A 23,959-nucleotide genomic window follows, 5' to 3' on the forward strand; every position below is an offset into this window, starting at 1 on the left:
TAACTTAGTTGTTTTTTTTTTTTTTTTTCTCCTGAGCTTCTCCACAATAAATGGAAATTTGTCTGTCAGAGTGTTTTGGAAGGTATTCCTGTGTTGTTAGAGAGAAAGAGAGGCAATGCCCTGAGGCTGTTCTTCAGGGCAAACCCCCCAGGAACAGACATCACGGGTCTCCTGTGACAAATTCTAAACACACTGCAGATGCTGAGAGGAATACTGGCCCCAAGGATATGCAATGGAATGATGCGTCCAGGTTGCTGTAGACTTGGACCATAACATACATCAGCCTGGGGACCCAGGGTTCCATGTTTAAAGCCCCAGCTGCTACCCTGGGGCCTTTGTTCGCCTGGAAAGCTACAGATTTTGAGCCCACACATATGCAGTTCACTGCTCTCTTTTAGCTTAGGGTAATCTCCCCTGACAGACTGCATGATGAACTGTGGACAGAGGTTCCTGACATTGTACAGGAGACAGGGATCAAGACCATCCCCAAGGAAAAAAATACAAAAAGGCAAAATGGTTGTCTGAGGAGGCCATACAAAGAGCTGTGAAAAGAAGAGAAGTGAAAAGCAAAGGAGAAAAGGAAAGATATTTCTATTTGAATGCGGAATTCCAAAAAATAGCAAGGAGAGATAAGAAAGCCTCCTCAGCGATCAATGCAAAGAAATTCAGGAAAACAACAGAATGGGAAAGACTAGAGAGCTCTTCAAGAAAATCAGAGATACCAAGGGAACATTTCATGCAAAGATGGGCTCAATAAAGGACAGAAATGGTGTGGACCTAACAGAAGATATTAAGAAGAGGTGGCAAGAATACACAGAGGAACTGTACAAAAAAGATCTTCACGACCCAGATAATCACGATGGTGTGATCACTCACCTAGAGCCAGACATCCTGGAATGTGAAGTCAAGTGGGCCTTAGAAAGCATCACTATGAACAAAGCTAGTGGAGGTGATGGAATTCCAGCTGAGCTATTTCAAATCCTGAAAGATGATGCTGTGAAAGTGCTGCACTCAATATGCCAGCAAATTTGGAAAACTCAGCAGTGGCATAGGACTGGAAAAGGTGAGTTTTCATTCCAATCCCAAAGAAAAGCAATGCCAAAAAATGCTCAAATTACTGCACAAATGCACTCATCTCACACGCTAGTAAAGTAATGCTCAAAATTCTCTAAGCCAGGCTTCAACAATACGTGAACCGTGAACTTGCAGATGTTCAAGCTGGTTTTAGAAAAGGCAGAGGAATCAGAGATCAAATTGCCAACATTTGCTGGATCATCAAAAAAGCAAGAGAGTTCCAGAAAAACATCTATTTCTGCCTTATTTTCTATGCCAAAGACTTTGACTGTGTGGCTCACGATAAACTATGGAAAATTCTGAAAGAGATGGGAATACCAGAGCACCTGACTTGCCTCTTGAGAAACCTGTATGCAGGTCAGGAAGCAAGAGTTAGAACTGGACATGGAACAACAGACTGGTTCCAAATAGGAAAAGGCTATAGATTGTCACCTACTTATTTAACTTATATGCAGAGTACATCATAAGAAACACTGGGCTGGAAGAAGCACAAGCTGGAATTAAGATTGCCGGGAGAAATATATAACTTCAGATACGCAGATGACGCCACCCTTATGGCAGAAAGTAAAGAGGAACTAAAAAGCCTCTTGAAGAAAGTGAAAGAGGAGAGTGAAAAAGTTGGCTTAAAGCTCAACATTCAGAAAACTAAGATCATGGCATCTGGTCCCATCACTTCATGGCAGATAGATGGGGAAACAGTGTAAACAGTGTCAGACTTTATTTTTGGGGGCTCCAAAATCACTGAAGATGGTGATTGCAGCCATGAAAGTAAAAGACGCTTACTCCTTGGAAGGAAAGTTATGACCAACCTAGACATTATATTAAAAAGCAGAGACATTACTGTGCCAACAAAGGTCCGTCTAGTCAAGGCTATGGTTTTTCCAGTGGTCATGTATGGATGTGAAAGTTGGACTGTGAAGAAAGCTGAGCACTGAAGAATTGATGCTTTTGAACTGTGGTGTTGGAGAAGACTCTTGAGAGTCCCTTGGACTGCAAGGAGATCGAACCAGTCCATCCTAAAGGAGATCAGTCCTGGGTGTTCATTGGAAGGACTGATGCTGAAGTTGAAATTCCAATACTTTGGTCACCTCATGCGAGGAGTTGACTCACTGGAAAAGATCCTGATGCTGGGAGGGATTGGGGGCAGGAGGAGAAGGGGACAACAGAGGATGAGATGGCTGGATGGCATCACTGACTCGATGGACACGAGTTTGAGTAAACTCCGGGAGTTGGTGATGGACAGGGAGGCCCGGTGTGCTGGGATTCATGGGGTCACAAAGAGTCGGACATGACTGAGTGACTGAACTGACCTGAACTGAACTGAATCTCCCCTCTACACAGACTTTGGGCCACATCCAGTTTTTTGATACCTGGTTGGAAGCCTGGGATGAGGCACCATGGCAATATAACTCTGACTGAGGGACTGGACTTAGTGATGATGAAGCTTGGGGTTTGCTTGATAAATGCCTTGAGCCAGACTTTCCATCTCATCTGAAAACAGGCATCCAAATGCCTGGTGGACCAGCTGTCTGTCAGGCACAGTCCAGCACTCTGCTTTGTTCTTTGAGATGTCAGATCAAGTGTTCATCCATTAACTCAGTTCTGATAAAATTGCTTTGGCTTAAGTCTCTAGAGGTGGCCAGATGTGGGCTAGCGCAAAGGAGAATGCAAGGATGAGATGGCTTTTGAATCGCTGATTCAGAAACTGGAATGTCATTTTCATGGCCCTTGGTGGAGTTAAGGGCCTGAATAAAAAACAAAATCCTATTTAATTCTCCCTCCCAAGGTACTGTTTTCTTTATTTTTCCTCTTATCATATCCTGATGGTAAGGTAAAAGAACCTGGTAGCATATGAAAAGCAGCCACGGGAGGACAGGAAAGAGGAAAAAGAATCATGTGTGAGACTCAAAGAATTAATTCAATCAGTAAGTAGATATGTTGGCTAAGCATCTGGGGAAGACAGAATGGGTAAAAGAAGGTGGGTTTGCAGTAGAGGCAGCAAAGTTGGTATCAATATTCTTATAACACAAGAGTGAAAATCCTCACTAGCCTTTCAAGTAAAATACCAAAGAATGCCAATCCATGAACTGACAGCAGCTTTCCCAGCTGAAGGTGTCAATGTTGCTTAACATTTTTCTGTGGTTACTGGCACTACGTTCTCTACAGTCATATGGGACTGCATGTGTCACTGCAATACACAAATGAGACAAGATGGCAGTTTCCTCAGAAAGTCTTTAAGAGCATGCAGATGCGTTCGGTTGGGAATGTTTCCATCAGATCACAGAACTATTTTTCCTTCAGCTAACATAAAACCCTGGGCTGCTGCTGCTACTGCTGCTAAGTCACTTCAGTCGTGTCCGACTCTGTGCGACCCCATAGACATCAGCCCACCAGGCTCCCCCATCTCTGGGATTCTCCAGGCAAGAACAATGGAGTGGGTTGCCATTTCCTTCTCCAATGCGTCAAAGTGAAAAGTGAAAGTGAAGTCGCTCAGTCGTGTCTGCCTCTTTGCGACCCTATGGACTGCAGCCCACCAGTCTCCTCCATCCATGGGATTTTCCAGGCAAGAGTACTGGAGTGGGGTGCCAGTGCCTTCTCCAAAACACTGGGCCAGAGGCAATAAAATAACAAAGATGTAAATGTGGCAAGAACAACCAAAGAACACTAACAATAATTGAAAAGCAAATTATATCACTAAGAAAAAGCAGCATAAAATGAAGCAAACCATTACAGCCCATCCTTGTGGTGTCTTTGAAATTGAAGTTTAATTTATTCTCTTTCTGTGTGTGAATAAACACTTTCATACAACGTAAATCTCATCTTTTTTTGGATTTGGATTTGACTAAATGCCAGTGACTTCTGTCAATCAGGACAATGAAGGTGCAAACGTATCTCTGTCTACAGCCTTAATAAAACTTTGAAAACTGTAGTTTAACAAACTGTCTTTTCATCTCAAAATGAGATCATAACTCATGGTGGAAAATTTCATTAGCATTAGCTCTACTTGGTGAGAGCGTAGGCTTCTGCCTTTATAGATGAGAAACAAAAGCTCATTGAGATTATATATTTTCCCCCAAGGACATCTACTGAGTTATACAAATGATACTGGAGAAGAGAAAACAGAAGAAAAATTCATTCGCTTCTAGTTTGGTGCTATTTCTTAAATTTCATTTGGTGCTACCTCTTAAATACCTCTTCTCCTTCAGGTGTTATATAACTTTATCTTCACAAAATCCTGTGCTATATTAATATACTCATTTTATAGGTGTGGAAATTAAGGATTAATGAAGTGAAATAATCCATTTAAGTTCACTCATTGAGAAAGTAGCTGAGCAAAGGTTTCCAACTGATCCCTTGTCACCAAATAGTATGCTCTTATATTCTATGCTGAAATGAAAATTACAAGTCTGTCTAACATATCCTATAACAAAAATAAAGGAGTCATCTTTCTCATTATTTACTTCAGCTCTCCAAAATCTACTTGCTCACTTTCAGGCAAAGAAAAAAATCTTTTCTTTCTTCAAAGATCCTTAAAACTCTTCCTATAGGGGAAATACTTGAGAGTTTGGTGAACAAATTTTTCAGCAATGATTTTCAAGACTATAATAACCTCCATCTCTTTAAATATTTTTATAAAATACATCATGCTTGACAGAAGTTATCTCAGAAACACTGATGTAATGGAGGGTGGGAGATAGAGAATCAGAGGCTCTGACAGGGCAACTACCTGTGAAGAGTAGTGCTTCCTGCTCCTTGAGATTAGAGATAAATTAATCCCTGAGTCCCCAGGTGCCCAAGTATAGGGAAAAAACGTAAGTGTGTGTATCTAATGAAGTGATTTTGTAGTGGAAGCAAATTGGAAGCCATAATTCACCTGTGCCTTTAAAGGTTTGATTTTATGCAGAACTAAAAAGTAGGAGATGAAAAATTGGTCATTAAATGAAAAACCAGAGGGCTTTGATTATTGGAGGAAATGAAAATAATATTCTGGAAACTAGCCCATATTTAATTGTTATATCCTACTCAATCACTGATGCACACAGAGGTCCACAGTCTGTTAGCCTGTGTCTTCATGTCCTTTGAAACTCCAATCATACAACAGATGAAATCAATGCATTCTGAGGCCGCACAACTAGCTACAATAGGGTGACTGTGCATCCTGAGATTGATCAAGTTCAGCTCAGGCCTGAATGCTCTGTGTCAATCTATAGCTTAAGTAAATTATAGAAACAGTTTCTGTTGGAGTGTTAGGTAAATTAAATGGATTGCACAAGTGAGTGGGGTTTAGGACAAAGATCATATCTCTGTATTGAAAACAAGTAAATCACTAAGTAATCTACTGTGAAAATAAAATCATTTAATATTTGGAGTCTAAAGACATGAATGGAATAGGTGAAAAATTAATTATTAATTGAATCAAGAAACCCCTTATTCACACTGGGATCATAGGGAAGGCTGAAGTGATCCTTCAGCAGCACTTGCTTAGTGGTCTCACTGTTCTAGTGCTATGGATAGCAACCGGGAACTGGAAAGAAAGACTAAAGAACTTGAACAAGCTTGCTTTGCTCTAAATTAGTCTAAACACTGCTGCTATTCAAAATCTAATACCTAGAGTTGTTTGTTGTTGTTCAGCCGCTAAGTTGTGTCTGATTGTTTGCAGCCCCATGGACTGTAGCACTCCAGGCTTCCCTGTCCTTCACCATCTCCTGGAGTTTTGCTCAAACTCATGGTCCATTGAGTCAGTGATGCCATCCAACTATCTCATCCTCTGTTGTCCCCTTCTCTTCCTGCCTTCAATATTTTCCAGCATCAGGGTCTTTTCCAATGAGTTGGCTCTTCGCATCAGGTGGCCAATCCAGAGTTAAGTTGGTTTTATTTAAAAATTGCATGTATATTCTACCTAAATATATATTTACTCATAGAAGAAACATGATTTGAAATGAAGCAAGTGTATCTCACAATGTTTTGTGTTTACTTGTTTCTTGATAATATTCTTCCTTTTCTTTTTCTTATTATTCCTTTGCCAAACTTCCTCTCCTAATAAATTCACCGTTTTAGGTGACTATGTGTTGCATATCAAATACAGATCATCCAAAACTAAACTTATTAATGTTTCTTGCTTACCTAAAGTTACAAACATGCATATCATCAACTACATATAGAAGAGAGTAAAAAATATGATTTTAAAATATGGGATTATGTTCATCAGGGAAGAGCAGAGGAAAACTCCAAAATCATATACTACCTAACATTTTTTGACAGATTTTGAAAAGCCTACAATATAACTGTATTAGTCCCATAGCTGCTGAAACAAATTACCATAAGCTTAGTGGCTTAAAATAATATAAATTTATGATCTTATAGTATTGGGGATCAAAGTCCGAAGTTAGTTCCACTGGTCTAAAGTCAAGATGTCTTTAGGAAAACATTCCTTCTGGATGCTGTGGGCGGTGGGGAGGGGCTGGTTTCCTTGCCTCTGGTTCCAGAGGCTGCCCACATTCCTTGGATCATGGCCCTGTACCATTCCCATCTCTGGTTCTGTCATCATACCTTCTCTGATTATCTCTCACTCTGACATCTCTGCCTCTTTACAAATACCCTGTTTTCATCTGGTATACTTCAGGAAAACTTTTCCATCTCAAGATCCTTAACCACATTTCAAAGTCCCCTTTGCCTTATGAGTAACATATTCACAGGTTCTGGGGATCAGGATGCGGACATCTTTGGAAAGCTATTATTCTGCCTCTGTATTATCATCAGTGTATTCAATTAATTGAATCTAAGAGAAGAATAAGACAAGAGCTTTGTCCACAAATAGCTAACATTACGGATCCTTTTGTGTAAAGTCCTCCTCCTGATGTTTGTATTTATTCATGGTACATTAAACCATTCTGATTCTTGAATGTGTTTATGCAAACTTGCTTGTATAGATTGTTTATAGAGTAGCTCCAATTATTCATCTCCTTGACTGTTTACCCTTGCAAAACAGTTCATTTCAGTTCAGTTCAGTCACTCAGTTGTGTCTGACTCTTTGCAACCCCCTGGACTGCAGCATGCCAGGCCTCCCTGTCCATCACCAACTCCCGGAGTTTACTCAAACTCATGTCCATTGAGTCGGTGATGCCATCCAGCCATCTCATCCTCTGTCGTCCCCTTCTCCTCCCACCTTCAATCTTTCCCAGCATCACGGTCTTTTCAAATGAGTCAGCTCTTCACAACAGGTGGCCAAAGTATTGGAGCTTCAGCTTCAACATCAGTCTTTCCGATGAATATTCAGGCTGATTTCCTTTAGGATGGACTGGTTGGATCTCCTTGCCGTCCAAGATACTCTCAAGAGTTTTCTCCAACACCACAGTTCAAAAGCATCAATTCTTCAGCACTCAGCCTTCTTCACAGTCCAACTCTCACATCCATACATGACCACTGGAAAAACCATAACCTTGACTAGATGGACCTTTGTTGGTAAAGTAATGTCTCTGCTTTTTAATATGCTGTCTAGGTTGGTCATAACTTTTCTTCTAAGAACTAAATGTCTTTTAATTTCATGGCTACAGTCACCATCTGCAGTGATTTTAGAGCCCCCCAAAATAGTCTGTCACTGTTTCTGCTGTTTCCCCATCTATTTCCCATGAAGTGATGGGGCCAGATGCCATGATCTTAGTTTTCTGAATGTTGAGTTTTAAGCCAACTTTTTCACTCTCCTCTTTCACTTCCATCAAGAGGCTCTTTAGTTCTTCTTCACTTTCTGCCACGAGGGTGGTGTCATCTGCATTTCTGAGGTTATTCATATTTCTGCTGGCAATCTTGATTCCAGCTTGTCCTTCATCCACCCTAGTGTTTCTCATGATGTACTCTGCATATAAGTTAAATAAGCAGGGTGACAACATAAAGCCTTGACATACTCATTTCTCTATTTGGAACCAGTCTGTTGTTCCATGTCCAGTTCTAACTGTTGCTTCCTGACCTGCATACAGATTTCTGAAGAGGCAGGTAAGGTGGTCTGGTATTCCCATCTCTTTCAGAATTTTCCATAGTTTGTGGTGATCCACACAGTCAAGTCTTTGGCATAGTCAATAAAGCAGAAATAGATGTTTTTCTGAAACTCTCTTGCTTTTTTGATAATCCACTGGATGTTTGCAATTTGATCTCTGGTTCCACTGCCTTTTCTAAAACAATCTTGAACATCTGGAAGTTCACAGTTCATGTACTGTTGAAGTCTGGCTTGGAGAATTTTGAGCATTACTTTACTAGCGTGTGAGATGAGTGCAGTTGTGTGGTAGTTTGAGCATTGTTTGGCATTGCCTTTCTTTGGGATTGGAATGAAAACTGACCTTTTCCAGTCCTGTGGCCACTGCTGAGATTTCCAAACTTGCTGGCATATTGAGTGCAGCACTTTCACAGCATCATCTTTTAGGATCTGAAATAGCTCAGTCAGCTGGAATTCCATCACTTCCACTAGCTTTGTTGGTAGTGATGCTTCCTAAGGCCCACTTGACTTCACATTCCAGGATGTCTGGCTGGGTAAGTGATCACACCATCGTGATTATCTGGGTTGTGAAGATCTTTGCAAATGTGAGTCTGCAATTCCTTTCATCAAGAGGTGAAGTATATTTCAGCACATTACAATGTGGCTTATTTTGTGATGATTTTGGCCTATACAATATAGAGACGAGATGTGAAAGCTCTGAGAGGAGACCTCCAAAGGCCTCAGGAAGTTCCACTGTCTTTCTTGATACTTCTATGACCTGAGCATCAATCTGGTCAACCCGCTGAAGAAGGAAAGACCACATGGGGCAGAACAGAGTTGTCCTAGCCTTGGAACCATCCCAGAGTAGTCAGACTCCTGCTGACTTGGCAATGGACCATAGATGTATGCATGAGGCCAGAAAACACTAGATAAACTTCCCAGCTCACTAGAGGATTGTAAGCAATCACAAACGTATATTGTTTTAAAGATTCTAATTTTGAGGTGGTTTGTTACACAGCAAATGCTAATGGATACATCACATGATATAATAACAATTTCTTATTGTTAAAAATGGATATGGCATTTTCTCTGAAATTTATAATCTTAGATTCTTATAAGTTCTTAAAAACTCTATTAAAATCATGTTCCATACCATTTTGGATAATGCCCCTGTTTGAATTTATGTCTTTGAATTATTGTCTGTCTCATGAGCATAAAAATCCTCAGTGCAAATTTCATTCTAGGTTGCTTTTATAAGGAGTGTTACAAATGATACAATAGGTTGTGTCTCTTTTGAAATTATAAAATGCCTGCAGGTGAATTATTTTAAGATTTTCTCATTAATTTTCTATTGCAATTATATTAGGGTAAACTGTTTTAACAAAAGCTCTGGAATACAGTGACTACTTTTAGGGGTTAAGATCATCTCTATTTTATTAGCTTATATTCTTTTTGTTTTGTTTTGTTTTCATTTATTTTTATTAGTTGGAGGCTAATGACTTTACAATATTGTAGTGGGTTTTGCCATACACTGACATGAATCAGCCATGGGTGTACATGTGTTCCCCATCCTGAACCCCCTCCCTCCTCCCTCCCCATCCCATCCCTCTGGGTCATCCCAGTGCACCAGCCCCGAGCACTTGTCTCATGCATCCAACCTGGGCTGGTGATCTGTTTCACACTTGATAATATATATGCTTCAATGCTATTCTCTCAGATCATCCCATCCTCTCCTTCTCCCATAGAGTCCAAAAGTCTGTTCAATACATCTGTGTCTCTTTTTCTGTCTTGCATATAGGGTTATCATCACCAGCTTTTTAAATTCCATATATATGCATCAGTATACTGTATTGGTGTTTATCTTTCTGGCTTACTTCACTCTGTATAATGGGCTCCAGTTTCATCCATCTCATTAGAACTGATTCAAATGAATTCTTTTTAATGGCTGAGTAATATACCATTGTGTATATGTACCACAGCTTTCTTATCCATTCATCTTCTGATGGGCATCTAGGTTGCTTCCATGTCCTGGCTATTATAAACAGTGCTGTGATGAACATTGCTTATATTCTTACAGAAACAACATTGGCTCTTATAATTCCTTTTACCAATTAACAAATATTTTCTAAACTATCTGTTAATGGACACTTTTTAACAAAGACATATTTCTCCTATGTTGACTTCAAATGTTTTAAACAAATATATTTATGTGCATATCTGTAAATATGTGTACATATATATAAAAGATTCCATGCCTTTAAAAATTTTACAAACTTAGACTGAACCTCAATAATTTTTTGAAAATTTTCTTAACAAGTGCCTATTGCTGAAGAGTTCCCCTCTACAACAAAACAAAAATGCAGTTCTTGTTTATTATTGTTGAGATGAATTCCGAATTGTAACAACCTTTCTTATCTGAAATTATTTTTTGTCTTTACTTTAAATATCATAAATATTGAATACCTTTCCCCACATCACCAATATCTTAATAGAGGGTCTCCATAAATATAAATGTCAGTTATAAAGTAGTTAGTATATTTTGGATAACTTATCAATTGGAGAAGGAAATGGCAGCCCACTCCAGTATTCTTGCCTGGAAAACTCCATGGACGGAGGGCCCATGGGATCCCAAAGAGCTGGACACAACTGAGCGACTTCACTTTCACTTTCACACTAATCAATGTTATGCCATTAACTTATAATAATAACAAAATATTGATATAAGAAAGAAGAAAGGGATCTATAGAAACAAAGAGTTAAATGTTAAGTTGTATAAAATTGCTAGCTAAGCTTTTGCATGAAATACATAATTTTAAATTGAGCTAGGACTCTTTTTGCATGCCTAGTAACATAAAATAATTCACTGGAAGAAAGAAATTAATTTCTCATTGGATTCTCTTTTTTTTTTTCCTTTCTTCTTCCTTGTTTTAGAAGTCATATGAAATTTATATAGAGAGTTCTGCAACCAGTACTAACATTCACTCACAAGAACTTATTCTAAAATTCATGTTCGTTTCTACAGATGAAAAATTTCTAAACACATAATCCATGTTTTATACATTTAGGGAAATATCATGTTATGGCATAGTACCTTAAAATGGCTAGAAAACAGTGTATTAGAGATGTTAATCAAATTTCATTTTTGAAAACCAAGACGTTTTTTCACATTTGATTTCTTTCCATTATTATTTTTATAGGCACCAGGTCTAAAATTCACATACCATACCAATAGTAGTAATCTCACATTTCAACCAGAAACCCTTATAAATGTTTTTTTTTGTTTTTAATATTGTATTTAAGGAGCTACAGCTGTTCCAGATGAGGATAGATTCTATTACATAATTTATAAGGATGATGTTTTCTATCATTAGCCAATTCTTTAATCAAATATCTTGGGTAAATATTCAGAATTATAATACTAAAGTCAACAGAGATGAAACTCTTTTCTGTGGCTTTACTTAACTCATTAAGGTAAGAATAAATGACATTGTAAGGATCTACATTAAGTGTTCCCCAATCCCTAGACATCTAACTGTGTGTGGGTGTTGTGTGTATGTCCGTCGCTCAATCACGTCCAACTCTTTGTGACCCCATGGACTTTAGCCCGCCAGGCTCCTCTGTCCAGGGGATTCTCCAGGCAAGAACACTGGAGTGGGTTGCCATTTCCTTCTCCAGGGCATCTTCCTGACCCAGGGATCAAACTAAAAGATATTATAAAGCCATAAACAAAAAATTTGCACCTGTAGAGTAAAAAGGAGGGAAACAAAGTCCTCAAACTGGAGATTGGCAAGTATCAACAGTTTGATTTTTTTTGAGACATTCTCTAGCTTCAACATAACCTCATATATATAACTTTATATCCCTTATTCTCATTAAACCAAGTTGAATTACTTGATATACAACAATGGTCTCATCATAACTACAATATGTCCCAATAAAAACCCGAGAGCAAATATTAGCAAAATAATTTATTTTGAAAAATTGTCTATTTCTGTGAAGTCTTCAACAAAGGCTAATTATCTATTAACAAGAATAGGACTGTGCCTTCCTGATAACTGTCACTAAGCTTTAAAAAAAAGAAAAAAGAACAGAGCATGGAGTTTGCTTCCCAATGGAAAACCTGAGATTATTTATTAATTATTTATGAAATTCAACTATAATCTCTTTTGTAGGAGCTCTATTGAGTGTGATACATTCAAGCAATTTCAGTTTAAGCAGTAGTTGCTTTTAACTGACAACAGAAATATAAATGTGGTATTTGTTAACAATGCTGCTAATCCTATTTCCTGTATTTGAATAAATGTCCCCTTTAGCTAATAGACACATTTTATAGGTGACATTATAGTACATCACAATCACTGAGGCATAATCATCCTTTACCACAAAGTACTCCAGACCGTATGCCCTGTGGTATAAATATAATATCAATAATCCTTACAAGATGCCTGAGAAGTAGCAGATTAACACACACATTCTCAATGTTAAGCATCACACAGCTAGAAGTAAATGGCAGGTGTCAGGATTAAAATCTAGGTCACTGTTGGTTCCAGAGCCTTCACTTGTTCCATTTCACCATCATTACTGATAAATCCTGATAAATCCTCATGGAGCTAAATGCAGCACCATTTCTTAGATGTCTGAAGTACAAAGATTGATAAGAAATTGTCCTTACCTCTAAGGAACTTACAACTTAGCTGCAGAAACAAGGCATACACATAAAGAAACATCTATATATAAAGGGCCTATCAGAGCTGTTTTTGTGGAAGTGAAAGGAGATCAAGTTCCCAACGGGACAGACCATAGAGGAAGTCAATAACAGTGGATGCCACATTTCACACTGTATTACATGGTTGCTTCAGGACATCTGTCTAAGATAGTGGAGAGGGGGAAAAAAAACAACTATATGCTTGGAAATGGAAGGCTAGGCAAGCTGCCTATCTTGTCTATTATAAATGTGGGCTCTCAGTCAATGGATCCTTACCTTCTGGCTGTACTCAGCTGGTCCAGCTTGTCTGTTTCCGCTCCTTGGAGCTTCAAACACACTCCTCAGCTCATCAAGGGCAATGGAGAACCGTTCAATCCTGTGCCGACCTCTCAGGGAATCCTCCTTCAGCACTTCCAGCTGACCATAGTCCCTAGAGTAGTCACTCTTGTCCTCACGACACTTCTCTTCAGGCTCTGCACTCAATATCTCTTCTCTGACACTTTGGAGCAGATTTGGAGGATCTGAAGGTCCAGGTGTTGATGCTACCTCTCCTTCAGGTTCAAGCAATTTGTTTTCTTGAGGCTGGAAAAGCCTGCAATGACTGTCCCTGGGACTAGACTCACTTTTCTGGTAATCGCTGGATTCCCATTTCTGCCGCAGGAGGTTCAGAGAGCCCTTCTGCATTGGGAACATGGATGATTCCAGGTTGTCCTGCAATATCAAAAGTCCTTTCATTAAAGATACGTGTGAATAATTTTCTAAACACTGTTCAGGCATGCCAGATCTTGGGATTTGTGTTCCAGTGTAGAAATCCAGCTTTGCTATATAATTTCTGGCTCATGACTTGAGCCTTCAAAGTTATGTAAGTTAACTGAGAATTAGATCATGGAGAGGATTGATTTGTACAGCCATGGACAGTTGTGTCCAACTCTTTGCAACCCCATAGACTATAAAGTCCATCAAATTCTCCAGGCCATAATATTGGAGTGGGTAGCCTTTCCCTTCTCCAGGGGACCTTTCCAACCCAGGGATCCAACCCAGATCTCCTGCATTGTGGGCAGGTTCTTTACCAACTGAGCTTATCAGGGAAGCCCTAAGTCATGGACATTTGACAATAAATGTTGATTTATAGGTAAAACTATAGAACCATACATATATATCAAAAACATACATAGACAAAACTAGGAAAACATTATTTTCTTCCCTTTTCTTTTATGTTAAATCAGCCAATAATTACTTACAAAGTAAAATTTAAACAATATTCTCTCATCATTTAGTATATTCTGTTAGTCAATCAGTCATGTATGTTCTGAGGAAAGAGCAATTTAACAAGTCCAACAGGAAAATCATTCCCAGGTGGTGCTAGGGCTAGAAAAATTCATATGCCAATTCAGGAGACTCAAGAGACATGGGTTTGATCCCTGGGTAGGGAAGATCCTCTGAAAAAGGAAATGGCAACCCACTCCAGTATTCTTGCCTGGGAAATCCCATGAACAGAGCAGCCTAGCGTGCTACAGTCCATGGGGTCGCAAAGAGTCAGATACGACTGGGTGATTGAACAACAGGAAGAAACGGGGTTTATTTTCTGCCTGTAGCCACTCAGGACTTCTTTTGTAATTCTTGGTTTCTGCAAATGTATTAACTTAAAAATTTTGGACTAATAGCTAAAAGCTATTTTAAAAAAGCTATGAAACTTTTGCTATAAGAAAAATATTTTGATAATAATTTATATGTATATCTCATTTTAATTCCAACATTCTCAAAATGAGTTAGTTGTTACTATGAATACTATTTTCCAGGTAAGGAAGTTGAGAATTAATTTGCCTAAGGTTCTGTGAAAGAGCCTGGATTTGAAATACATCTGTGTGACTGCAGAACCTCCCCTTTTAACCACTGGAGTGCAATGTCTTCTTTGTACCTCAAGTGTCCAATTCATATCTCATTATGAAACTGATTAAATTTTAACTTTGATATAGAGTTTTGTGGTGAGTAGGAAAAAATCAAATTGTAAAATGTACTTTTACCGGAAACAAACATATGCACACATATAAATGAATCATAGGCATCAACAGCTACACATTAGCATGAATTCTTGTCATAGAAATAGCAACTTTCTGTTGTAACCCAGAGATTCTAAATAGTAAATTTGGGGCTTCAAAAAATATATTTTGCTCTTGAAGGATGATGCTTTTTCCTGGAAAAGTATTAGCACAGTGGGTATGGTAAACAATCTCACTTAGATTAAGTGAAAGTATCTCAAAAGGTCACCTAACAAAATGACTCCAGACTTCTTTGCCGCCAACCACATTATAAATAGCATTTTTATGCACTGGGGCTCAGTGCACATATATTAATAAATTTATTTATATGTATACATACATATATGTGTATGAAATGAACCTGTTTTCATTAAACAATTTTTCCCTTTACTATGTGAAATGTCTGATGATATTTCCTAATATCCTTCACATAAGAAAATGTTTTCTATCCACTAATTGATTAATGGTTGACTAATGGTTCACAGACTGCTGGCTAGCTCTATACGTATAGTGGGAGTTCAATCCCAGGTTGGGTTTTACCAACTGTGTGACCTTGCAAAAGCTTCACTGGTAAAATGGACTTATATACATTATGGCTTTATTTTGAGACATGCGCTAGATAATGCGTAAAATGTCTAGTGTGAATTAGATCTTCCAGTAGCTGTCAATTCCATTCCCAGGTCCATCTTTGGCTAAATCATTTTAATCACTCAATCATTTATGTTAAGTAGGAGTCTTCTAGATAAGAAAACTTTCAAGAAAGAGGTTATTTTAACCACAAATACATAGACTGAACAGACTGGAAAATTTGGTTTTAATGATATTGCTAATTAATAAGTTTGGATTAGCCTCTTATTATAGAAAGTCTCAATAAAACAGCAGCACCCAACAAGACCTGAATATCTGTTTTGGAGAATGATCAACATATGGTGAGAGTCTGATCAACATATGCTGAAAATGTCTGTGTCTCATGTGTAAATGGACTTCAGAGATCTTACTAGCAAAGGAAAGAATGGTCGAAACATTTCACAGCTGGCAATAGTGACCTCATGAGGCTATTTAATGAAAAAACTGTTTCTGAGTCAATCTTGCATAATTAGAAATGGAAAGCTGGAGGGAAAAAACTTGAAGATGGAGAATGAAAAACATTTTTCTCATGTAGGTAAGGTGATCCTAATATTCAAAACTGAGTTGGAAATTCTATCTCGATGGAATAGGCATATTTTCTCAATTCCTCTCTCTAAATATAGATAAAAATCCTGAAAATAATATGTAAAATGAAACATAAGAGGACTTTGAAAGAGAAGGCAGACAGTGTAGGAACTTTTGCACTTGAGGAACAAAATGGTGGTGAATTCCTTGAGTTTCCTTTTAGTCAGCTATCCAGAACATGTTGCTCAAAGAGCCAGTAACCCAAAGACTCCAATAGGAACAAACAGCCTGCTGTCTCCAGTAAAAGAAGTAGGAAAGGGGAAAGTTAGCAAAACTTTTAGACAATAATTGCCATACCTCTCTGGACTCCAATGGGGTGTGCTACAATTCAGTTTAACTATCTGGCATTGGCACAGATTCCAAAGGTTAAGGCTTCAGCTCCACAAGACTGCCCCTACTTCAGAGGCCAGTTATAAGTCCCTGGTTGCTACCTGTACCTTGGACAAGCTGGTTATAAGCTGGAGGTTCTCATGATTCCCTACTCGTGTTTGTTAATTTTCTAGAAGGGCATATAGAACTCAGAAAGGTACATACTTAAATGTACCTGTTTTTTATTAAGGATACAACTCATGGAGAGTCAAATGTAAAAGACGCACAGGGCAAGTATGGGAGCGGTTGTGGAGCCTCCATGCTTTCTCCAGGTGTGCTATTCTCCAAGCACTTTGATGTAGTCACCAACCCAGAAGCTCTCCAAATCCACCATTTAAAGAGCTTTTACAAAGGTATCACTATGTCAGGGGAGTTTGTAATTTCCTCAGTTCTGTCTCACTGCAGCAAAAATTTGAAGCGATGGATGGATCAGTGTTACAGCTCAGTTTTAATTGGCAAGCAAAGGAAAAGACAGCCTCGAGGTGTGAGGGTGGGCCGGCCCAAAAGATGTGAAGAGAAGAAAAGCCCCTGACTCAATTTTGGCTCCGCTTTTTGTACGCTTTTCTCCTCCCCCTGAGCCTACCCTATGTAAATTGGGCTAGCCTGGCCGGCTGTTTTACCTGAGTTTTTCACTCTGGTCCTGGGATCTTCCTTTGTTCTATTTTCATGGGCTTTTTCCTTTCTTTGTCTTTTAGCCACCACCATTATGGATTCCTTTTTCCTATTCTAATTACCTAACAATTACATAGGCATGATTGATTAAATCATGGGTCACTGATGATTAACTCAACCTCTAGCCCCTCTCCCCTCATTGGAGGTCAGGGTGTGTGGTTAAAATTTCCATCTTCTAATCACGCTTTGGTGTTTCTGGTGAGTAACCCTCATTTTGAAGCTATCTTGGGCTCCCAGCCATCAATCACCTCATCATCATACAAAACACAGTCAGTCGTCACTTCAGAAATTCTAAGAGTTTTAGAAGCTGTGTGCCAGGAGGGAGAGACAAAGGTCAAATATATACTTATCACAAATCCTTTATTAACTTCCCTCCCCTACCACTACAATCAGGGTATCAGAGAAAACTGGGTGAAGATCCAGGATTTTCATACCCATTTGATGGTAATAAAATCTTCCTCCAAGATACTATTGGCGGCCACATAAGGATCATGGACTTCCCTGTAGCTCAAATGGTAAAGAACCTGCCTGCGATGCAGGAGACCAGGGTTTGATCCCTGGGTTGGGAAGTTCCTCGGAGAAGGGAATGGCAATCCACTCCAGTATTCTTGCCTGGAGAATTCCATGGACAGAGAAGCCTGGCGGGCTACAGTCCGTGGGGTCGCAAAGAGTTGGACACGCCTGAGCCACACACACACACACACACACACACACACACACACACACACCCCAGTTGGACACGCCTGAGCGAGACACACACACACCCCAGTTGGACACGCCTGAGCGACACACACACACACACACACACACACCCCAGTTGGACACGCCTAAGCGACACACACACACACACACACACACACACACACACACACCCCAGTTGGACACGCCTGAGCGACACACACACACACACACACACACACACACCAGTTGGACACGCCTGAGCGACACACACACACACACACACACACACACACCCCAGTTGGACATGCCTGAGCGACACACACACACACACACACACACACACACACACACACCCAATGATCATGCCCTTTTGCACCACCTAGTGGTAATGAAACATTTCTCTCCTTCCCTGCCTGTATCAGAGGATGCTGGAGTTTTCAACTACAACTTTCACCGACATTCACTGTTGGTAGGGGTTCTCTTCTAGCAGTGGTCAGTGGAAGCTACAGGGGGAGCAATAAAGAGGAGCAGTCCCCTCCCCAGCCAGGCAGGATGATATCAGTGACTCCCACCACCACATAACAGTAGTGGATTCCCTTCTAATTGGGGAAACTGGACTTCTACCTCAACTTGGCAATAATGAGACAACTCCTCCCTTCATCTTCTGAAACAGATTTAGGTAAGATCTAAAATTCATAACATAATTGCCCAAGTGTCCAGATACTGAAATGCCATGAAAACCTAAAAACTGAAGGAGAAAAACAACCAATGGGCAATAACATTGAGGTCACCCAGATATTTGGAATTATCTGACAAAAATTTTAAAGCAGTCATCATAAAATTGCTAAATGAACAATTACAAACTGCTTTAAACATGTTCAAATGGAAAAGACTTAGCAAATAGAAGATTAAAAAAAATTGAAATTTTAAAAATGAGATATGTATAAACCAAAAGAAAAGAAAACTAAACTGGATAGTCTCGGCAGAATGGAAGGGACAAAATAAAGGGTCAATGAACTCAAATACAGAATGACAGAAATTTCCCAATGTAAACACACAAAGAAAATATAATAAAAAAAGTAGAACATCAGAGACAAGTGAGACCATAAAAAAGATCTAGTATTCATGTCACTGGGATCCCAGAAGAAGAGGAGAAAGATGGTGGTGCTGAAAAATATTATTAGATAACATGGATAAAAATTGTCTAACTTCTTAAATAACAAAAGATATGAAAAGACATAGTAAGATATAGTAAAAAAAAAAAAACAGTAAAAAAATGTTGAGTGAATCCCTATTACACATCAAAATAAAATTTCAGAAAAACAAAATTTTGAAAAAAACAGAAATGTTGAAAGCAGTAAGAAATATATGAAACCTCACCTATAGAGGAAAAACAACTTGAATGACAGTGAATATCTCATCAGAAACCATGATGTTTAGGAGGAAGTGACAAAATATTTTTCAAGCGCTAATAGAAAATAACTGTCAACCCCAAATTATATCTCTACCAAAATTAACCTTCAGAAATGAAGGCAAAGTGACAATATTCTCAAAGAAAAACTAAGAGAATTCATTACCATCAAACTTACCCCAAGAGAATGATAAGGGAGTTCTTGAAATACAAAAGAAACTATAAAAGAAGAAATTTTGGAACATCAGGAATAAAAAAGGAACAACACAAACAGCAAAATCATAGATAAACCCATTAGACTTTCTCCTCTTCAATTTTGTAAAATATGTCGATGGTTGATGTGATAAGGTACGTTAAGGCTGTATGTTGTCACCCTGCTTATTTAACTTGTATGCAGAGTACATCATGGGAAACGCTGGGCTGGAAGAAGCACAAGCTGGAATCAAGATTGCCAGGAGAAATACCAATAACCTCAGATATGCAGATGACACCACCCTTATGGCAGAGAGTGAAGAAGAACTAAAGAGCCTCTTGATGAAAGTGAAAGAGGAGAGTGAAAAAGTTGGCTTAAAGCTCAACATTAAGGAAACTAAGATCATGGCATCTGGTCCCATCACTTCATGGCACATAGATGGGGAAACAGTGGGAAAAGTGTCAGACTTTATTTTTTTGGGCTCCAAAATCACTGCAGATGGTGACTGCAGCCATGAAAGTAAAAGACGCTTACTCCTTGGAAGGAAAGTTATGACCAACCTAGACATTATATTAAAAAGCAGAGACATTACTTTGCCAACAAAGGTCCATCTAGTCAAGGCTATGGTTTTTCCAGTAGTCATGTATGAATGTGAGAGTTGGACTATAAAGAAAGCTGAGCGCCAAAGAATTGATGCTTTTGAACTGTGGTGTTGAAGACTCTTGAGAGTCCCTTGGGCTGCAAGGAGATACAACCAGTCCATCCTAAAGGAGATCACTCCTGGGTGTTCATTGGTAGGACTGATGTTGAAGCTGAAACTCCAATACTTTGGCCACCTGATGCGAAGAGCTGAGTCATTTGAAAAGACCCTGATGCTGGAAAAGATTGAGGGCAGGAGGAGAAGGGGACGACAGAGGATGAGATGGCTGGATGGCATCACTGACTCAATGGACATGGGTTTGGGTAAACTCCAGGAGTTGGTGTTGGACAGGGAGACCTGGCATGCTGTGGTTCATGGGGTTACAAAGAGTCGGACATGGCTGAGTGACTGAACTGACTGACTCAGTATATGGAGATGATTTATTTGAGACAATTTTATTATGGACTAGCAATAGAGAAGGTATAAAGAAGGTAAAGTTTCTATACTTCACACAAGCTGGGAGATTGTTGAGACCAATAGATTGTGTTAAGTTATATATATATAATGTGAGACCTACAGAAAGCACTTAAAAAAACCATCACATACAAGATATATTAAAATGCACTATAGATAAAGTGAATTCCAAGAGCTATTCAAATAACTCACAGATGGCATGAAAAAGTAAAGAGAGAAACAAAAAGCAGAGGGAATAAAATAAAACAAAATAAATGGTGGGCCCAGTAATATTATTATATAAAATATAAATGGTCTAAAAAGACTAATTAAAAGACAGAGATTGTAGAGTAGATAAAAATTATTACCTAACTAACTATATAAATGGACATTATACTGAGTGAAAACTCCAATCTCAAAAAATTCACATAGTGTGTGATTATATTTATATAACATTCATGATATTGAAAAATTATAGATATGCAGAACAGTTAGTGGCTGCCAGAGGTTATGAATATAGGGGTCAGGTGGGTTGACTGATGTAAAAGATCTGTGTGGGAGTGAAACATTCCATATCTTTCTTGCTTTGGTTGTAAATGATTAACAGCTATAATGAAAGTACAAAAGTCTACACCTGTTAAATGGCATGAAAATATATATGTATATATACACATTGTGTCTATATTGATTTCCTGCTTTTGACAATATTCTATAGTAATGAGGTACATAAGCTCATTTTGCACTGTTTGCAACATCCCGTGAACCTGGAATAATTTCAAAATAAAATAGTAAACTCTGGGAGCTGGTGATGGACAGGAAAGCCTGGCACGCTGCAATCCATGCAGTAGCAAAGAGTTGGACACAACTGAGCAACTGAACTGAAGATGTTGAAAACCAAAGACATAAAACAGTGATTTGGTAGTCATTCCTCCAGATTTTATTCTACTTGGGAAGGATGAGAAACAGAAATATCAGCATTTCACCTTGTGCAGTGACAGAGAGTGGTAAGGTACTCTGCTACATAGGTCACTATTACAAATGGTAAGCTACATGCTTGTTAGTTCTCAATTTATTGCCTCTCACCTCAAGATGTACCATTTAATATATGCACCATGACAAATGCACCATCACCATCACCGACTCAATGGACATTAGTTTGAGCAAGCTCCAGGAGATGGTGAAGGACGGGGAAGTTTGACGTGCTACAGTCGGTGCAGTTGCAAAGAGTCGGAGAGGACTGAGCCAATGAACAACAGGTGACTAAATCTCTTTAAGTTATTTCTTCTTTATAACGTTTAGCTTTCTCAGTAGAGGGCGCCAGAGGGACATTGTCGGAAGAAGAGCTTATAGCAAGTTCTTGCATGGCCGCTGTGTCAGGGAGAATATGAGAACACCCAGTGGAGCTTGTTCAGTCACAGACATGGAATGCCACCACTCATGATCTTATATCCTGAGCCTGGGGATAATCTTTCCACAGCCCTCTCAGGATGGAAACAAACCCCATAGCTACCTGTGCCCTGGAGGGTCACACAGGGAGCAGCTGTTGATTCTAGGAGGCCTTGAGGAGCCTGCATGCAGCCAGTCCATAACGCAGGAGATAAACACCCATCTGCTGCTTCCTCTGCCAGCTCATGCACAGTCTTTGTCCTCTGGAGTCTCTTGCCCAGATAGACACTGATTACCACTGCATTTCCTTGCTACCAACTGTTGATCACCCATTCAGGCTGCACCCTGAAGGGTGGCCTATTGCTTGTTTAGAAACTCCAGAGCAGCTCCAGCCTAGCTAAACCAGCAAGCCTCTCCACTCTGCTTTTCTAGGGGCTGAGTCACACCTTCTCAAGGGGGGCTGAACCCTTTTCGAGTTTGTCCTTCCCTGGTTACTCTCCCTCAGCCCTAGGGTACCATATAGTATTTCCTTATATATTATAGTTACACTATTATTGTGGCTATTAACTCTTTATATTAAACTTTTGCTGGTTAACCTGTATTTGGTTTGCATTTGCTGATTACACACTGGCATCATACTCTTGTTCAATAAGAGATGCTGCTGTTTAGTCGCTCAGTCATGTTTGACTCTTTGAAGCCCCACGGACTGTAGCCTGCCAGGCTCCTCTGTTCATGGGATTTCCCAGGCAAGAATATTGGAGTGGGTTGACATTTCCTCCTCCAGGGAATCTTCCTGACCCAGGGATAGAAACAGTGTCTCCTTCTTGGTAGGCAGATTCTTTACCACTGAGCTATCAGGGAAGTCCTGAATAAGAAATATCTACAATCTAACTCCAACAAGTAGGTCACGAGGCCACATGTTTTCAGTATTGTCTTGATGATGCATGCCACTGTTCCCCTTATGATTAAGTGTGCTGGGATGTGGTATGGCTGGGAATAACTCTTCTTCCTACATTCCCTGGTCAGCCAACATGGCAGATGGAGGCATTGCCCTTAAAGTGTCCCACTGAACTCTATGGTCTTCCATGACATTTTACAGAAAACATTACAGCAAGTATTATCTAGGTACATAAGTTTAAGAAACTTAATATTCATACTGTTCTGAGAGAGCTATAATATGAACTTTTAAATTAAAGGCTGTTGAAAAATCTTTGAGACAAAAAGAAACCTAAGCAATTCAGGGTTGTTCTACACTTATTTAAGCAGAGGACCTTTTATCATAAACTGCTCCTAATATCCTTGTATTATCTTTCATCAAAGCCATTTTGGGAAGTGTTGACATAAAGCAAAAATCACTAACTAGAAAAAGTAAGCCTCAGATTTCTTCTTAGTGTATGTGTGTGTGTGTGTGTGTGTGTGTGTGTGTGTGTGTGTGTGTGTGTTTGTGTGTGTGCATGCGTGCGTCTGTGCATGCACACGCTCAGTTGCTCAGCCACGTCCAATTCTTTGTAACCCTGTGGACTATAGCCTACTAGGCTCTTCTGTGTCCATGGGGTTTTTCAGGCAAGAATGCTGGAGTGGATTGCCATTTAATAAACTGATTAGTTATTCATCTAAGTTAATGATTTTGACAAGTTTTAAAAAAGTATTTGTTAATATATTTAACAAATACCATTTTGTATCTTTGTTTTATTAAAAAACAGCTGGCATCTGTTAAAAACCACATGACAAACTGCAACATTTAGGTACAAAAATGAGAGAATTTCCCAGAATTGAGGAATCTGGGATGTATGCACTGAGGAAGATAACTGCATATTTTGTAACAACCAAAATCACTGAATTAAAATGTAGTTAAAATCAAATAAAATTTAAACTTAAAAAACTGAGTTGAAATAAAGATCCCCAGGAGCTATGTAAGTGATCTCCCTGTGACTATACTGCAAAGGTGCCCAGTTGGTTAAAACATCCTCTTCTTTCACATTCAGTAAGACAAAATTGGATTCACACAGGATTTACTTGTGTTCACGTATACAGAGGCTTGTTTGTGGATATGGTAGAATCTAGACTCCCAGGTAAGCAATGCTCAAGAACAACTTGAGTTTAGGAATTTTGGACTTTGGTTTTCAGTGTCAAGTGGATGTCTTGCCTAAGTTAGGT

The 23,959-nt window shown here is 39.2% G+C and overlaps 1 protein-coding gene across 3 annotated transcripts in view; it reads right to left on the reverse strand.

Annotated features, from left to right (window-relative positions):
- Positions 1-13,439, reverse strand: part of XIRP2 (xin actin binding repeat containing 2) — a 328,214-nt gene extending 314,775 nt beyond the window's left edge. For all 3 annotated transcript variants that reach the window (XM_061135453.1, XM_061135452.1, XM_061135451.1), the window contains exon 1: positions 13,023-13,439. In XM_061135453.1, the coding sequence (XP_060991436.1) occupies positions 13,023-13,439 (417 nt within the window). The remainder of the gene's footprint in view (positions 1-13,022) is intronic.
- Between the last annotated feature and the right edge of the window lie 10,520 nt (positions 13,440-23,959).

This window comes from Dama dama, chromosome 33 (genome assembly GCF_033118175.1).
Source record: "Dama dama isolate Ldn47 chromosome 33, ASM3311817v1, whole genome shotgun sequence".
Classification (NCBI taxonomy): Eukaryota; Metazoa; Chordata; class Mammalia; order Artiodactyla; family Cervidae; genus Dama; species Dama dama.